Genomic DNA, 18,240 nt, shown 5'->3' on the forward strand with positions numbered 1-18,240 from the left:
AGCATTTCTTTAATTAAAATGTGTTCAATACAACTCGGAGCATGAACCAAGATATGGAAACTAGCTGATAATGTGGCCACCTTAGCTAGACAATGGGCAACCTCATTTGAGTGTCTCCGCACAAACTCTACACTAGAGTTTCTATAATAATTATTAAAAACAAGATTACAATGATCCATAATAACACCAAATTCAGAGTAATCTTTAACTGAAGAATGGAAGCTATCAACCACTCTCTTTGAATCCAATTCAAAATCAACAGGACCTAGCTGGAGCTCATGTACCCAATTTAGCGCTTACAGAAGACCGAGTGCTTCACCAATGTGTACCTCGCATTTTGGTGTGAACCATTCCGTTTTAGCTAAAATGAAAGCACCATGTTCGTCTCTGATACAAATCCCAATGCCAACTCTGTCAGAGCTCGGCGGGAAGGAAGCATCTATGTTGCATTTCACTCGGCCGGTCGTTGTTCTACGCCAAGATCTTACCACGGAGTCCTGAAAAGTCGGGCCTGGCTTGGAAGCGACAATACGGACTGCTTTCCAATCCTGCAACATATTAACAGCACGGGAAAAAACAAAATGTTGAGCATCAATTACATTATTCCAAATCTGATTATTACGTTGCTTCCAAATACTCCACAAAACACAAGCAAATACTGCTGAATCATCTTTCGACAACTGCTGCAGAATTTGAAAGATAATGGCCGGAGTGTCGTTATTATTAGCTAAAAAAAATCATAAAAAATATGAAAATTTCATAAACTCATAATGTCACAAGTTGTTAAATTCAAATCATAAACATTGTCTTCACACACATTAAAATTAAGTATATTTGTGGTACCTCTAATTCTAAATAAACCCATGTTCATTTTTAGTCTCTAATACTGACTATCACATAAGAGATGACTTTAAGTCTTACCAATTAAGAATAATTACAAGTATAATTTATTTAAGTCTTTTTTTAACTCTTACCAATTAAGGATAATTACAAGTATAATTTATTTTTCTAAAAAAAGATATACGGTAAAATAGTGTTTATGAATCTCTTTAATACAAATTTTTGGTATAAAATTAGTCATCATCGGATATACCGGAATGACTTGCATCACACTCTTCGCCAAAGTCAGTCTACCGGCAAACGAGAGTTGATTTGCTTTCCAATGCATAAGCTTAGCGTTTACATGTTCAATAACATAATTGAAATCACCTCTTTTTGGAGCTCTCCCCAACAAAGGAGCACCAAGATATTTACCAAGAGAATTGGTCTCTCTATATCCTGAATGCTCTGTAATGTTCCTATTTCAATAATATTAATACAAACTACATTCATCTGAACTCCATTCATTACATTGTTACTGTCATTATAGCTCATCAGAAACCTTAAACAAATATATGACTTATGATGGAAGAATATAAATACCAACACAACAGACATTCAATTGCACCAAAATAGAGAAACCGGGTGGGAAAAGAAAATGAATAAGCAAATAAGTAAACACATATCCTTACTTACTATTTGGAAACAAAAAATTAACATGAAATTAAAATCACTCCTTGTACTGTTGCCAAGTTTCTCTGCATTAAAGTTTCACAACTCTAATAGAAATTTTGAACCATAAGAAAAGAATATAGAAACTGAATACTATAGACACTTGACAAAACACTTTGCATACAAGCTGGAAATCCTAATAACCATCGTCATATGATTCCTAGGGAAAAACATGAAAGACAACTAATTATTTATTCCTCCAATTGAAAGAAGACTTTCTTTGTAAATTCCCATCGGAAAAGAATATCCTTCCGCTCTGACACCTATCTCATCAATTATCTGGGTGTTTATATCAATCCAAACTAGTTCATCATTATTTTGTTTGAAGCAAATGCCCTTTTTCCCGAATCCAATGGGACACTTAATGGAAGGTACGGGTCCAACAATAAAGAGTTTGATCCATGATTCCTTCACACCGAGTTCACCCAAAATTGAAATGTGAAAAGTTGTAGGTTTGGAATAATTTGATATCAAAGCAATTGACTCATTTAACACCACCAAGCGTCTATTTACGATAAAATCACAACTTTCAACCATGTCTAACAACATAGGTGTTGTAAACAACACCTCGTTGCTGAAGTCATATGACACCAAAATGCCTGTTAAATTAAATAAATCATTGTTAGCCCACCAATGACACACTCCATCCATGTACACTGCTGCACCATCTTGTGGTTGATCATATGCACAATGAGCAATATCACGCATATCAATATCAAGTATCCTCCAAGAGTTATTTCTAAGACTATATATCTCCAACAAGGGGTCATAAGATCTATCTTCCCAGGGCACATCTTCATCATCATCGGTTAGATCAAAAAATATAATATATCTAATCAGCTTATAGTCATCTCTAACATGGTCATAACCAAATCCATCAAACTTACATAAAGGCTCTCGATAAGGAGGTACATCCTCGTCGGGGCTGGGAGGAATGAACATGTATTCTGCAGTAGCCGGGTTCCATAATACAGCTCGAAAGATACTTACCATTCCTCTACTCCCCAGATTCCCGAGACAGAGAATGCCATTAATACTAGTTGAACTTAAAATATAAAGAGTACTAACCACCTCTTGAATTGGAGGTGGCAAATCTAATTTGACCCTATTCTCAAATCTGTCATCGGAGAGCAAATATAGCGTGTAATGAACAGGTAGATCACTGTCATATAATAAGAGTAACGTAACACCGTAATTGGAACGATGATTATTAGATAAGAAATGGTTGCGCAGCATATTCATGAAATGAGAGTTTTCAAATAATAGGGACCATGATTTGCTTACGCATCCAAAACGCTTCAAAGATTTAAGAGGTAGTTTTGATAAAATAGAGAAGGAAAAATCATCAGGAATATAAGAATTGTTGTTTACCTTTACCTCTTCATTCGTCTCAACCACTTTAACAAATTTCTCCATTTCAACTCAATTAGTGTTTGTGATAGCGGAAGAGATTAGAGAGAGTGAGGGGGTTTTGTGATTTTTATATTTTGTGGTTTTACGAAGCAAACAAGTAGTATCTTCTAGTATTTTTTTTGGACAGATCTCTTCTAAAAATTAACACTTGAACAAGTATAATATCACAATTAATGCAGATTTGTCAAAAAAAAAAAAAGAGGGTGATTAATGCAGATTTTGTTTCTTTATTAAGTTTTTTGTATTAAATACTACTTTTTAATATTTGTAAATATATCTTTTCACAATAAATCAAATTATGCATCATATCATTGAACTTAGATATGATTTTCACGTTTTTTCAACAAATTCAAATATTTTAATATTATTCTAATATCCTATAAATAATATTATTTTGTATTTTCTTAATTTTTTTTATGATTTTAGTAACTTTTTTAATTATTCTAACAAAAAAACTTTTAATATGATTGATCCAACTACGATTTTAATATTTCGATATTATTACCTATCAATTTTTTTTTAATATTATTGGTTTATAAAGATTAATATTTATTTACCACTTAATCATTAATGTATATAATTATTAATAAAACATTTATTTTCTAGTAAAAAAAGAACTTAAATTTTTTAATGTGTATATATTTTATTGTAATATTGTTAATTTTCAGTGATTTGTTATATTTAACCAGGTTAAATAAATTTTTTATCGATACAAAATTACTAAATTTAATTTTTCATCTTCATAAGAAAATGTCATATTTTGATCCCCACAAAATGTTTATGCATGCAATTTTTTTCATGTTGTAAAGTCGATGTATATTTCTGATGATTAGTCCAGATTTAGGTTTGCTCTATAGTTTTTCATTTGTATTCAAATTAAGAACTTTACAATGTGTGAACTTTGTCATTTCGTTTATAGATTTTTTTATTTTTTTTAGTTTTATCTTAAAATCTTAAAATTAAGTATATTTGTGGTACCTCTAATTCTAAATATACCCATATTCATTTTTAGTCTCTAATACTGACTATCACATAAGAGATGACTTTAAGTCTTACCAATTAAGAATAATTACACTACAAGAAAACATGTCTTTACTGGCGGCCAAAAGCCCTTAATAATGCACAATTTTCGTCAAGAAAACATGCATTACTGACGGCCAATGACCCTCAGCAAAACACTCGCCGTATTGGTTACTGGCGGCCCAGGACCGTCAATAACGTTACTGACGGCCTGGAGCCGCCTATAAAGCTAATTCAAAATTCAAAAAGGTATATACATTTATGACGGCCTGCAGCCGCCAATAACGGAATTCGAGGGTGAATTCCTGGCGGTCTGCAGCCGTCAGTAAGGCTTAATTAATTTTAAAAAAATAATTTAATTTTTTTAAAAAAATATACTGCATAATAAATAATTAAAAAATATTGAATATAATTTTATTTTTACAAAAAAATATTAAAATTTAATTAAAAGCATAATATAAATACTTAACATAAGCATAATTAAACATAACAATAATATTGTCATTACAAGCAAGCATAATTAAACATACCATCACAAAAAGAAAACAATTAAACATAATAAATTGTCGTTATATGTTATACAAATAATTAAATCAACAACAGATAATTAAAATTACACATCAAGGTCGGTCAGGCGGCTGATCTAGTGGTCGCTTCCCCTTGCCACTGTATGTTGGCTCACGCGGCCTTCCTTGGCCTCAGCCTCTACCTCCCTTATTTATTCTGAATGGGGGGAGTGTCGCTCGCGGAGGTCGTGCCACAGGCCTATGAACGAAGTTTTGGGCTTGATTGGGATCAAAGTTGGCTTGATTCGGGAAGAAGTTGTCTTGGGGTTGATTGGGGTTGTCATGCGGGATTATGAAGTCTTGTTGATATGGATTTGATGATCTCTATCGATGGTATTCGGTGAAAGCAGTTTGTAATGCCCCAAAATTTTGGAATATATTCTTTTAGTAATTTCCTCAAATTAATTATTTGTATTGAAATATTTATCTTAAATGTGCCATTATATTTTGTCATTGTCTTATTTTGATTACTTATTTTATTTATTTATGAAAGAAATGGAACAAAATCGATTCTCTCCTTCCTTCATTCATTTCGTTGACCCAATCCTTTCCATTAGTGTGCAATGAAAACTATTGAACTCTCTTGATTGCCTTAATCCATTCTCTCACACGTTTTTTTTTTTTTTATTGGAGTTAAGTGTCAAGACAAGTCAATAATTATCATATTATTATCCTACCATCTAACAATTATCAACCATTATATTCATACCATAATTACCTTTAGTCTATTGCTATTGGTTTCAAGGTTATGCATGCGTTTTTCTCCTATGTTTAAGAGGTACTATCACATTTTAAATTCTCTTCCTTGCACATTGAATGTGCTTAGTGCATACCGTTTCTGGCAGCCCATCGGCCATCACCAGCTTTCTCTTACTTCCAATATTATTGCAAAAATGACAAGGAGTCATATATAGTTCTTTTCCTTGCCAAATACCAATTATCCCTGTCAGCATATATCACTCATATTTTGATGCCCAACAACACAATAATATCACACAAACAAAAGAGAAAGTAACACAAAACTAGTCTCCTTTGTCATCTCAAGCGATCTTCATGATTTGTTATAAGCTTCATTCTCTTTCAGTTCAATTTGTAGTTGTCACCGTAAAATTGCGACTGCACTTTTTCATCCGTCGGATCGTCAAAACGAAATCTGTAGTGAGAGAAATAGTGGTTGCAGAATAGGACACGAATTTGGGATTTAAAATTTTGCTAGGAAGAAAAGCGTCCAAGGTAAGGGCTTTTTCCCCATACATTCATGCTACGTAAGGATTGTGTTGTGAGGTGGTAATAGGGTCTTTGTCTTTTAAAAGAAAACTAAAAAAAAAAAAAAAGAAAGAAAAAGAACTTTGGATTTGAGAATTTGTAAGCTTTGAGAATTTTGATTTGAGAATTGTTGTTGTGCTGATTTGTTGTTGTCGCGTTGAATTTGTTCGAGAATTTGAGAATTTGTCTTGGGTGTAATGTAAATATGACCATGCATCCATCCATTTGTCAAAACCTTTGTTGTCGTGCAGTGGAAGTCTGATGTGTTTCACTCGGCTTTCAAATTTGTTGTCGTGCAGAGGAGTGTTTTCAGGAATATAATTCTGACCTCCGACCCTGGTACCACATGCATCTAGAGATTTTAGGCCGCATTGCATACATTGTTTCTTAAATATCCTTGTGTGTATAATTTGTTAATTTTGCATTGTGTTGTTTTTATGATGTTCGGATAGTGTGTTGTTTTATATGATTGATGAAGAGTTATCCGCGTACTTTTTTGTAAAATAAATAATTATATATATTTTTTTTGAAAAAAATCTTTTGATTAATGAAGTGTTTTGTTATTATTTTATAACATTTTTCTTATGGTGAGTATGATTCAATTTGGATAAGTAAATTGACCCTTACAAATAACATTTTAGGTACTCAAGGAGATAATCATAATTGGTGCTTTTGTTTGATGCGTGCGCGGGGATAAACATAAGGGGTTTTCATTAACTTGTAATTTAAGTGAAACATTGTATCATTGTATAAATATTACTTGTAATCTCAAATAATTATTCTTCTTTTTAGAAACAAAAATTTAGTCGTATGTTTAATGAAATAAAGTCTTTTTTTATAGTTATTTTATTGTTAAAAATCTGGGCTGTTACACAGTTTGTTGATTAATTCTACCGCTTCCGCCACTACTGCTTCCACTTGTTTGCCCAACAGGATCAAAAAATTGCAAATGAATTGGATCATTAAGCATTTGACTCATATCCTCTATGCTCATCCTCAGTACTGGATCACCCTCTCGGTACTCCGGCAGCTGATTCAAATTGACCATGCTATTCAAATCCGGTCGATATTCTTGATCACCGGCATTTTGATTTTGTCGTGCCGATCCTTGAGATGATGATCCAAACCCTGTAACACCCCAAAAATTAGAATTCATTTTATTTAGTTATTTAGTTGTTGTGGTGTTGATTGACGATGTTTATTTAATTATTTTGGGTGACGAATAATTTATTTAATTATTTTGTGTGGTGAATAATTAAATAATTAATAAATAAAAATAATAATGCTGCTAAATAAAAATTAAAAGAAGAAAAAGAAATAGAAAGTTATATATTGAGGTGTTGAGAGCATATGGGGGGTGTAGATGGAAAAATAGTAGAGATGAGAATAATATGGAGAATAAATATAATTTTAATTATCATTAAACCAATTTATTTGCAATAATATCATGGTCCTTTGACATTAATTTAGAGGAGAAGAAATAGACCAGCATTTTGGATACAATAGAACAAAACAAACACAAAAATAAAATAGTGCTAGTGGGTGAAAGAAGAGGAAGAGCTCGTGTGAGAGTGAAGAGAAACAAGGGAATGAAATGCTTAACCTCAATGTAGGGAGTTCACTGCAATCCAAGTAAGGGAGCTTTATACTCTTGAAATTCTGAATTCAATAGGCATACTTGGTCTATTTATTATTATGTGTGTGTTTAAGTTGTTCTTATGCCCTATTCCATTATATGATGTTGTTGTTGTTTTGACTTTAGAAAAATCATAACTATTGAATAAATGATGATATTGAGTTGTTGTTTAAGAAGTTGTGTTTTTCTAATTGGTGATTGATGTTGCTTTGAATCCTTGTTTCAATTCAAACGATGTTTCCGTTGTTATTATTAAATTCGTGCTCTTTAACTTGTGAATTTTGAGTTGTTAAATTTTGGTGTTGTTCTTGAGTTATTAGGAGTTGGAATTTTCGGATTGGATGATTCTCAATTTTAAAACGTTTTCGAGTATTCTAATTTTTCTTAAACGTGTCTGCGAAGCTTTTAAACTTCTGGGATTCGTGAGAGTTTAAAACCAATCAAAACCGGGAGATTTGGGATGATTTTAATGGTGTTGTTGTTGAATTTCAAAGAGAACTTTAATCTCCATTTTATATGCGATTCGATCGCCTATTTTAAAAAAATAACACCGGGGATCTTTCTAGAATTCAATGACGGTCAAAACGGTATAAAGAAAGTCGAATTTTGTTGAGTATTGAGGAAGAACGAACCGGGTCAGAAAACCGGGTCAAACGACCCATGTTGCAGGAAAACGGGTGAAGGAGATGAACAGTAGTATAAAAATGGTTATGGATGATCCATTTTTAAAAATGGTTTTTATAGGAAAATAGTAAATAATTTTCTTGAAATTTTGGTACCTCTTTGGTAATTTTTGGATACTCGTAGCTATTTTTAATTAATTATTTGGAGTAAAAAGGTGATTAAAAATATTATAATTTCGTGAAAATTTCCCAAAATTTTATGTAGGGTATTTTGAATATTTTGGAACCCTCTGGTGTATCTCACTCTCCCTGGTTTTATATAATATTAAGGATTTGAATTTATTTCACAATTGTTATTAATTAAATTGATTTAAAATTCATACCTTTCGTTGATAAACTAAACCAAGTTAAATTGGGTTAAAGGTTCTGTTAAGACGAGTAATAAGTTGTTGTCCTGAGAGGAGTGAGTGACTAATTGGGTTATTAAATTTTAGTTGACGTTGTAATCGAAGTTACTAATAATTGTTGTGTATCGATGTTGTTTTAAGCCGTTGTTCGTTTGTAGTAATTGTGTTGTCGAATTGTTGTTTTGCTGAATAGTGATGTTGAATTATGTGGTTATAACGATGTTGAATTATCTAGTTTAATGATGTTGGAGTTGTGCCGAAATTATGATGTTGTAATTGTTGTTGTTCTTGTAGTTATTTATCGACGTTGTTTATTGATGTTGTTATAATGATGATGGAGTTGTCTATTGAAGTTGTTAAATGATGTTGCCTATTGATGTTGCTTATTATAACATGACATGCATTCATTCATGTGTTCAATGACGTTGCTTATTGGAGTTGTATATATGATGTTGAAAATGACGTTGCTTAATGAAGTTGAAAATGAAGTTGCTTATAATGATGTTGATCCTCCATGATGTAAAACCGGAAATGACGTTGTTATTGGTACCACATGCATTTAGCGAGTCTAGGCGCATTGCATGCATTTTAATTATATTTGCTCATTTAAATGTTGTTGTTTATTTCTCTTTATTTAATTGTTGATTGATAATTATGGTTGACTAATGAATGTGCGTGGCAATCCGCTTAGGTGGTCTTGTTGTTGTTTATGATGTTGCTAGTTATGATGTTGTTTTAATTCAGTTATTTTCTTGATGTATTGTCGCTCACCTTTACATTCCCCCTTCTGGCTTGGCCCTACGGTGTGCAGCCGTAGATTTTCAGGTAGGTGATGAGTCATAGCTGATGCGTTCGGATAGCTGTTGCTTTGCTATTTATTTGGAGTCGCTCTGTTAGGATTTTGTTGGGAGAAATTCTTATTTAATTATGTTGTTAAATTTTTATAACAATTGAGCTATGTCACTTGATTCAGTATTTTCAACTCGGACTTTGAAACTTATATTATTTTTGTATTTTCCGCTGCATGATTTTTAATCATTTGAGGAATTAGTTAATTGGAGTAAGTGTGACATCCTTATTAAATAAATGAAATTAACTTTTTCGAAAATAAAATAAAGGGGTAAATTAAGGGTGTTACAAAGTGGTATCAGAGCAGGTCGGTCCAGTCAGACCAAGATGACGATCTTTTCTTTTGCAGGTGACATGTGTGTAAACACTGTCGATGTTGCTTACCCTTGCGAGCGAAGGAAAGAGTTGGAGAATAGTATAGAAAGTCTGACGTCTCAGCAGAGGGCTACATTTGAGTTTAAAATAAGTGGGGGAGACAACCAATTGTTTTGGACAAGACAGTGTTGTTTCCCGAATCTGGAGCGAATGCAAGCTTGGAGATGACATCTGCTGGACAAGTAGAAAAGTTGAGGAAGGAGGACGCTCAGATGTTTACGACGTTCACGGCAATGGAAGTGGAGGAAGTGGGAATCACCGACTTACCAATGGTGTGAGATTTCTCAGAGGATATCAGCGACATACCGTCAAAGCGAGAAGCAGAGTTTATCAATGGCCTACCTGGCATTGGACCAGTATCGATGGTTCTCTAAAGAATGTTGCAGCAGAGTTGAGTGGACTGACGAAGTAGTTAGATGAATCGTTGGAGAAAAGTTCGTTGACCAAGTATATCGCCGTCGGGAACGCCAATGCTGTTGGTGAAGGAGAAAGATGGGAGTAAGAGACTCGGTGTTGACTATCGTTAGTTGAACAATGTTGTCACCAAAAACCAATATTCCCTTTCGTGAATTGATGATCTGATGGACTAATTAGTTGGAGCATGTGAAAATAACTTGAGATCGGGACATTCTCATATCAGAGAGGCGCATCAGAAGCGTGGTGGAATAGCAGTTGACCCGTCTAGAGTGAGTGCAGTGTTGCAGTGGTAAGCCCTAAGTCATTAGTAGCCGAGATAACTTGTTGGGAGTGGTTGGTTACTATCGGAGATTCGTTGGAGGTTTTTCGAGAATAGCTTTATCACTGACTTAGCTTACCCGGATATGACGAGACTTCTCTTGGTACAGGACGTGTGAAGAAAGTTTCCAACAGTGGAAGCAGAGATTAACATCAGCGTCAATGTTGAATTTACCTGACGCGAATGAATCCTTGAAGTGTGTTGTGATGCATCAAAGATGATATTGGATGGATTTCTGATACAGAAGGGTTAGGTAGTTGCGCATACTTGAGGTAGTCGAAAATCAACAAGAGGAATTATCAAACTAACAAATTAGAGTTGGCAGCCATTGCGTTCGTGTTGAAAGTTCGAAGACGTTATCTGTAGGGATCAAGTTTGAAGTCTTCAGCGACCATAAAAGTTTGGAGTACTCATTGGGTTTTAATGAGTTGAACGTAAAGCAGATGAGGTGATTGGAATTTCAAAAAGGTTATGATTTTGAGCAGAATTACCTCCCTGGTGAAGCAAATGTAGTGGAAAACACGTTGAGTAGGAAGACGTTGCATATGTTAGCACTCGTGGCAAGAGAGATAAGACTAATCGAGGGATTTAGAGACCATAGTCTAGTATGTGTACGGAAGCCAAGAAATGTGAAACTAGGAATGTGGGGTGTAACACCCCCTTTTCAGAGACTGAAAAGAAGAGCGTCACAATTCTCTACCCAAATTTAAATGCTTAAATACAAGCAAATAAAATTATGCTGGTTTATTTTTGGTAAGGGAAAAGTAATAAGTGAGAAATGTTCTCGAATATAAGTACTATTATTTTTATTTAAGAAAGTTTTCAAAATTCTCTTTATATAAATTTAAAGTAAGCCCATAAATAATATGCATCACTTATATTAAACAATCATCTAGTAATTTTGCTCAAAGGATTTTCAAATATAAAACATTTCCAATTCACATAAGTATCGTACAATTTTTCAATTTAAAATGATAAAAAGATAAATTCCTACAAAAGACTCTAACCCACAAATAATCACGAGCTGGTCAAACACCACAGATGCCTGTCATTCAGTCCAATGACATCATCAATACATATCAAAGAGATCTTCTCTTCGGACTCCAAAAATAAAACTAGACCACCAATCAGCACTAACGTTCTTTATTTTAATGTCTCTCACAATGCCATTTTCCTTTCCTCAATGAACTTCAACTGGAGGTCTTAGTATCCTGCACTAACTGTTGTAAGGGGTGAATCACTCGTACACAAGTTACCATCGTGATGATGTCACAAGGCTACACATAATATTATACAAGTATATACATTTATTTAACTAGTATATATACATACCTGAGTATCTAATCATGTATTTACATCAAATAGAATCAAGTAGTCAAATAGTCACGTATAGTCAAATAGTCACAAAGTGAATTAAACAAACATTATATCATCATCACTAATCAACAATTAGTCAGACAAGGAAAATCAAATATATCAATTACCAAATATATCAATCATCAATTATATCAAACATCGAAATTGTATCATTTAAAATGTATATAAAATCTAATCATAATTCTTCACTCAAAGTTAGTCTTCTAACTTGGTTAGTATTATCTTTATTCAACCTACTCCATGGAGACCTCTATTATGAGCGTAAGGCCGTTTCAACTGCCATAACATGGTCGTTTGCAAATCAACATATATCAAATATGTCTCAACCATTCTGGCCCGAGCACTACACCTTATTATAGATAGTCCTGCACAGTCAGGTTTCACCACGTCGGGTTGTATGATTTCCTCCAGTCAGAGTGGCTATCTCTGACTATTGGTAGGAGTTCAAAACGCCGGTGATCCCCAGTAGGTCTTGAGGCGACCCAGCCGAACCTATCCTCAGTCTTACATACATTATCGTACTGTAAGAAACACCCTGTTTTGCTCTTCACCTATCAAAGGTGATTAATTATTTAACTCTTCAACTTAATTTGTCTTTGTCAATATCTAACTTGACATATTAATCCTCACTCATAATAAAACTTATGAGATCACCTCAAACTTTCACCATAAATACTCAACCACATAGATATTATTATAAATAAACAAACCAAAGACATAGATAATTTATTTACTCTTTTTCACAAAACATTTTCAAATCATATCATTGCAGAAGATTTATTCACATAAACTCAAACCAAATCAAATCACTCATCATTTTGCATATACTTTAATGAATATAAATTACTATATAAAGTACACAACACCCCTAATTATAACTAATAATATATATACAAGTAACACATTTCTTGTGCTCATCGAAACTTATTATTAGCAATTCCCCTTACCTTGAAGCTTTCCAAAATAACTCGAGCAATCACCTTCATCTAGGATACCTATTAACTCATCAAAACAACTATTTCTTAACTAACTAGAATTATAATTAAATTCTAACAATACTAATGTATTAAAAGAAATTATGCAAGAACAGGAACCTAACATAATTAAGAAATTGCATGACATCTAATTCTTATTCTCATACGTGTATATGGCTTCAGATCATTAAACAAAACACTTTCCACATATCATAATAATAATCTAAATGTTTAGAAGGATATGGTTCTGTTACCATATTTTCGGTTCTTTCTTTCATTTTATTTCATTTCGTTTTCTTTTCTAAACAATTAGATAAAATAAATGAATGTTTTCTTAATTAAAACTTAGAGAAATAATACATGGCAGTGAACATGAATCAAAAGTGTAATATAAAATCAAAGTGAAATTAGACAACAAGTTAACTAAAACATTTGAGTAAATGCTCTGTTTTTAGAAATATTGGAAAAAGACTCTTAGTTTTTATAGAGTTGGCTTAAGCTAAAAACTAGAAGAATTGCATAACTGCTCTGTTTCCTTCATAAGTAATAATAAGACTATAGCTAGTAACTACTTAAAAGTCTTGGAAGCAATTGAAAATACTAAGTGTCTAAAGATTTTTAGAATGAATGAAAGAGATGAGTTACTTAAAAGAATAAAACAAACAGAATATAGAATGTTATAGTAATAGTAGAATGGAAGAAAAGTTAAGAGCTTGACCTTCAGTAAGCAGGTTGCCGAAAGTGATGGTTGTGTGCAAAATAGGAAGGGTTAGTGTCCTATTTATAGTGGTTCCACTCTACCTCTATATGGTGAATTGAAAGGCCACATTTTTACTTTCACTAAAGCCCACGTTTTCACTTATAATTGTGGAGGAAAATTAAGCCACCATGATGCATGAGGTGTAATTCTTATCTAAACATTCATTCTTATCTCTTAATTTTCATTTTATTTTTCATTTTATTTTAATAACATGAATGATAAAATTAATAACACTATCTTAACCTACATATTTTTGTGATCTCAAAATATTTTTCTTTTCTTTTTCTGGGATAAAAATTATACTGTTGAGTAAACCACTGTCAGAAATCCGGTTGAATTTTAAGTCCAAACTTTTATCATAGCCTATTAAAATATTTCATAATTGATATCTAAAATTACTTTTCTTAATTTCACAATCTAGAGAATATATTAATTATCAGTCTGCACAAGGTAAAAATACTATCAAATCACACCTAAAATAATTCGGAAATATTAGGTATCACAATGACATATTTTTATAAACTATTTATTTTTAACGGTGTATACTTTTACACTCTCAGTTCTAAAATTTCAACATAGTTTACATTAAATTAATAGATTATACCTATAGGTTTTCTTTATCTAAAGTTCGTTTCCAAGAAAATAATTATTTAAACATTCTCACACTTTAGACACGTAACTAGGACTAACATGATATTGAATACTCATTGAATGTATTATTTTCACAAACTATTATAAAAATATAACTAAATCATCAAATTAATTTTATAAAAATACTAAAATTAACAATATAAGAAAAATACTAGTTTATAAAATTTGGGGTGTTACATGGGGGATTAACCAGTGCTATGTTGGAAGAAACCAGAGAAGGTCAGAAGTGAGACTTGAGGTTAGTCGACCTGTTTAGAATTAATTAACTTGAGTAAAAGAAGTGAGTTACGAAGTTGCCGAGAATGGGGTCATGAGATTCAAAAACAGAGTTGAATAATAGAAGCCAATAGGATTGTTGAAGCCGCTGAATATTCCAGAGAGGAAGCTGGGATAGTTGCTTGCCATTGATAGAGTTTACTTACAATGACAGCTACCATTCTAGCATCGGAATGGAACCGTTTGAAGCCTTGTATGGGAGAAGGTGTAGGACACCTTTGTGTTGGAACGAATCCAGTTAGCGAGTAGTGTTGGGGCCTGAAATGATTAGGCAGACTACTGAAAAGGTGAAAAGAATTCAGTAGAAAATGAAGGCATCCCAGGATCAACAAAAGAGTTATTACGATCAAAAGAAGAGAGCAGTGGAGTTCCGAGAGGGACATCATGTGTTTATGAGAGTGACTGTGATGACATGTGTTGGACGAACTTTGAAGTCCAAAAATCTCACTCCGCGGTTTATTGGGCCGTACTATATATTTAAGAGGATAGGGGGCGTGGCCTATCAGATTGCATTGCCACCGCCATCAAATCTTCATGGTGTTTTTCAAGTGTTGCAGCCGTGAGAATGTATTTTCGATTTGTCGTACGTGATTTAATCCGATGATGTGCAAGTGAGAAGGTATCTGACCGTGGAATTCGTGTAGTTACAAATTGAAGGTAAAGAGGCGAAACACCTAAGGAACAAAGAAATCGTTACGATGAACGTAGTCTGGGAAGGACTTACTAGTGAGGATGCGGCACTTGAATTGGAGAGAGTCGAATGAATGAATTTTATCTAGCGTTGTTTCCTTCAGGCAATTTTCGAGGACGAAAATCTTATAAGTGGGGGAGAGTTGTAACACCCCAAAAATTAGAATTCATTTTATTTAGTTATTTAGTTGTTGTGGTGTTGATTGACGATGTTTATTTAATTATTTTGGGTGACGAATAATTTATTTAATTATTTTGTGTGGTGAATAATTAAATAATTAATAAATAAAAATAATAATGCTGCTAAATAAAAATTGAAAGAAGAAAAAGAAGTAGAAAGTTATATATTGAGGTGTTGAGAGCATATGGGGGGTGTAGATGGAAAAATAGTAGAGATGAGAATAATATGGAGAATAAATATAATTTTAATTCTCATTAAACCAATTTATTTGCAATAATATCATGGTCCTTTGACATTAATTTAGAGGAGAAGGAATAGACCAGCATTTTGGATACAATAGAACAAAACAACACACAAAAATAAAATAGTGCTAGTAGGTGAAAGAAGAGGAAGAGCTCGTGTGAGAGTGAAGAGAAACAAGGGAATGAAATGCTTAACCTCAATGTAGGGAGTTCACTGCAATCCAAGTAAGGGAGCTTTATACTCTTGAAATTCTGAATTCAATAGGCATACTTGGTCTACTTATTATTATGTGTGTGTTTAAGTTGTTCTTATGCCCTATTCCATTATATGATGTTGTTGTTGTTTTGACTTTAGAAAAATCATAACTATTGAATAAATGATGATATTGAGTTGTTGTTTAAGAAGTTGTGTTTTTCTAATTGGTGATTGATGTTGCTTTGAATCCTTGTTTCAATTCAAACGATGTTTTCGTTGTTATTATTAAATTCGTGCTCTTTAACTTGTGAATTTTGAGTTGTTAAATTTTGGTGTTGTTCTTGAGTTATTAAGAGTTGGAATTTTCGGATTGGATGATTCTCAATTTTAAAACGTTTTTGAGTATTCTAATTTTTCTTAAACGTGTCTGCGAAGCTTTTAAACTTCTGGGATTCGTGAGAGTTTAAAACCAATCAAAACCAGGAGATTTAGGATGATTTTAATGGTGTTGTTGTTGAATTTCAAAGAGAACATTAATCTCCATTTTATATGCGATTCGATCGCCGATTTTAAAAAAATAACACCGGGGATCTTTCTAGAATTCAATGACGGTCAAAACGGTATAAAGAAAGTCAAATTTAGTTGAGTATTGAGGAAGAACGAACAGGGTCAGAAAACCGGGTCAAACGACCCATGTTGCAGGAAAACGGGTGAAGGAGATGAACAGTAGCGAGTTGGCTTCGCCCACTCGCGCGTCAGGCGCGTGGGGCGCGTGAGAGGTTATGGATGATCCATTTTTAAAAATGGTTTTTATAGGAAAATAGTAAATAATTTTCTTGAAATTTTGGTACCTCTTTGGTAATTTTTGGATACTCGTAGCTATTTTTAATTAATTATTTGGAGTAAAAAGGTGATTAAAAATATTATAATTTCGTGAAAATTTCCCAAAATTTTGTGTAGGGTATTTTGAATATTTTGGAACCCTCTGGTGTATCTCACTCTCCCTGGTTTTATATAATATTAAGGATTTGAATTTATTTCACTATTGTTATTAATTAAATTGATTTAAAATTCATACCTTTCGTTGATAAACTAAACCTAGTTAAATTGGGTTAAAGGTTCTGTTAAGACGAGTAATAAGTTGTTGTCCTGAGAGGAGTGAGTGACTAATTGGGTTATTAAATTTTAGTTGACGTTGTAATCGAAGTTACTAATAATTGTTGTGTATCGATGTTGTTTTAAGCCGTTGTTCATTTGTAGTATTTGTGTTGTCGAATTGTTGTTTTGCTGAATAGTGATGTTGAATTATGTGGTTATAACGATGTTGAATTATCTAGTTTAATGATGTTGGAGTTGTGCCGAAATTATAATGTTGTAATTGTTGTTGTTCTTGTAGTTATTTATCGACGTTGTTTATTGATGTTATAATGATGATGGAGTTGTCTATTGAAGTTGTTAAATGATGTTGCCTATTGATGTTGCTTATTATAACATGACATGCATTCATTCATGTGTTCAATGACGTTGCTTATTGGAGTTGTATATATGATGTTGAAAATGACGTTGCTTAATGAAGTTGAAAATGACGTTGCTTATAATGATGTTGATCCTCCATGATGTAAAACCGGAAATGACGTTGTTATTGGTACCACATGAATTTAGCGAGTCTAGGCGCATTGCATGCATTTTAATTATATTTGCTCATTTAAATGTTGTTGTTTATTTCTCTTTATTTAATTGTTGATTGATAATTATGGTTGATTAATGAATGTGCGTGGCAGCGTGGCAATCCGCTTAGGTGGTCTTGTTGTTGTTTATGATGTTGCTAGTTATGATGTTGTTTTAATTCAGTTATTTTCTTGATGTATTGTCGCTCACCTTTACATTCCCCCTTCTGGCTTGGCCCTACGGTGTGCAACTGTAGATTTTCAGGTAGGTGATGAGTCATAGCTGATGCGTTCGGATAGCTGTTGCTTTGCTATTTATTTGGAGTCGCTCTGTTAGGATGTTGTTAGGAGAAATTCTTATTTAATTATGTTGTTAAATTTTTATAACAATTGAGCTATGTCACTTGATTCAGTATTTTCAACTCGGACTTTGAAACTTAATTATTTTTGTATTTTCCGCTGCATGATTTTTAATCATTTGAGAAATTAGTTAATTGGAGTAAGTGTGACATCCTTATTAAATAAATGAAATTAACTTTTTCGAAAATAAAATAAAGGGGTAAATTAAGGGTGTTACAAACCCCGCCGCCCTCTGCTGCGCAAAGAATTCCTGCAAACGAAGTTCAACCCGTTGGTCCACCCGCTGATCAAATGTTGCTTCGTACTCTTCGCGAAATTCTTCTCGATACGTTGCCCTCATTCGCGCTAGATACTCATCATCGGTTTCCTCTCTTTGAGCTGGCCGAGAGCGTCCTGTACTCATACTAGATGAAGATGTGTAACT

General features: G+C 33.1%; 1 protein-coding gene and 2 long non-coding RNA genes across 3 annotated transcripts; 1 reads left to right on the forward strand and 2 right to left on the reverse strand.

Moving 5' to 3' along the window:
- Positions 1–1,581: 1,581 nt before the first annotated feature.
- On the reverse strand, positions 1,582–3,016 carry LOC123923525 (F-box protein CPR1-like). The gene has a single exon (XM_045976214.1). The coding sequence runs from the start codon at positions 2,965–2,967 to the stop codon at positions 1,735–1,737; it is 1,233 nt and encodes a 410-aa protein (XP_045832170.1). The 5' UTR covers positions 2,968–3,016; the 3' UTR covers positions 1,582–1,734.
- An 8,339-nt stretch (positions 3,017–11,355) lies between these two features.
- On the reverse strand, positions 11,356–13,722 carry LOC123923527. The gene is made up of 3 exons (XR_006814417.1): positions 13,512–13,722; positions 12,767–12,814; positions 11,356–11,662 (listed from the first exon to the last, which is right to left on the reverse strand). It is a non-coding gene; the product is annotated as an uncharacterized LOC123923527 (long non-coding RNA).
- A 1,779-nt stretch (positions 13,723–15,501) lies between these two features.
- LOC123923526 lies at positions 15,502–17,878 on the forward strand. Its single transcript, XR_006814416.1, has 2 exons — positions 15,502–15,818; positions 17,714–17,878. It is a non-coding gene; the product is annotated as an uncharacterized LOC123923526 (long non-coding RNA).
- Positions 17,879–18,240: the final 362 nt, after the last annotated feature.

This window comes from Trifolium pratense, linkage group LG4 (assembly GCF_020283565.1).
Source record: "Trifolium pratense cultivar HEN17-A07 linkage group LG4, ARS_RC_1.1, whole genome shotgun sequence".
In the NCBI taxonomy this organism is placed as follows: Eukaryota; Viridiplantae; Streptophyta; class Magnoliopsida; order Fabales; family Fabaceae; genus Trifolium; species Trifolium pratense.

What these genes read in the sequence shown, in the direction of transcription:
- LOC123923525 (XM_045976214.1), bottom strand. Translation starts at nt 2,967, where the DNA reads ATGGAGAAATTTGTTAAAGTGGTTGAGACGAATGAAGAGGTAAAGGTA.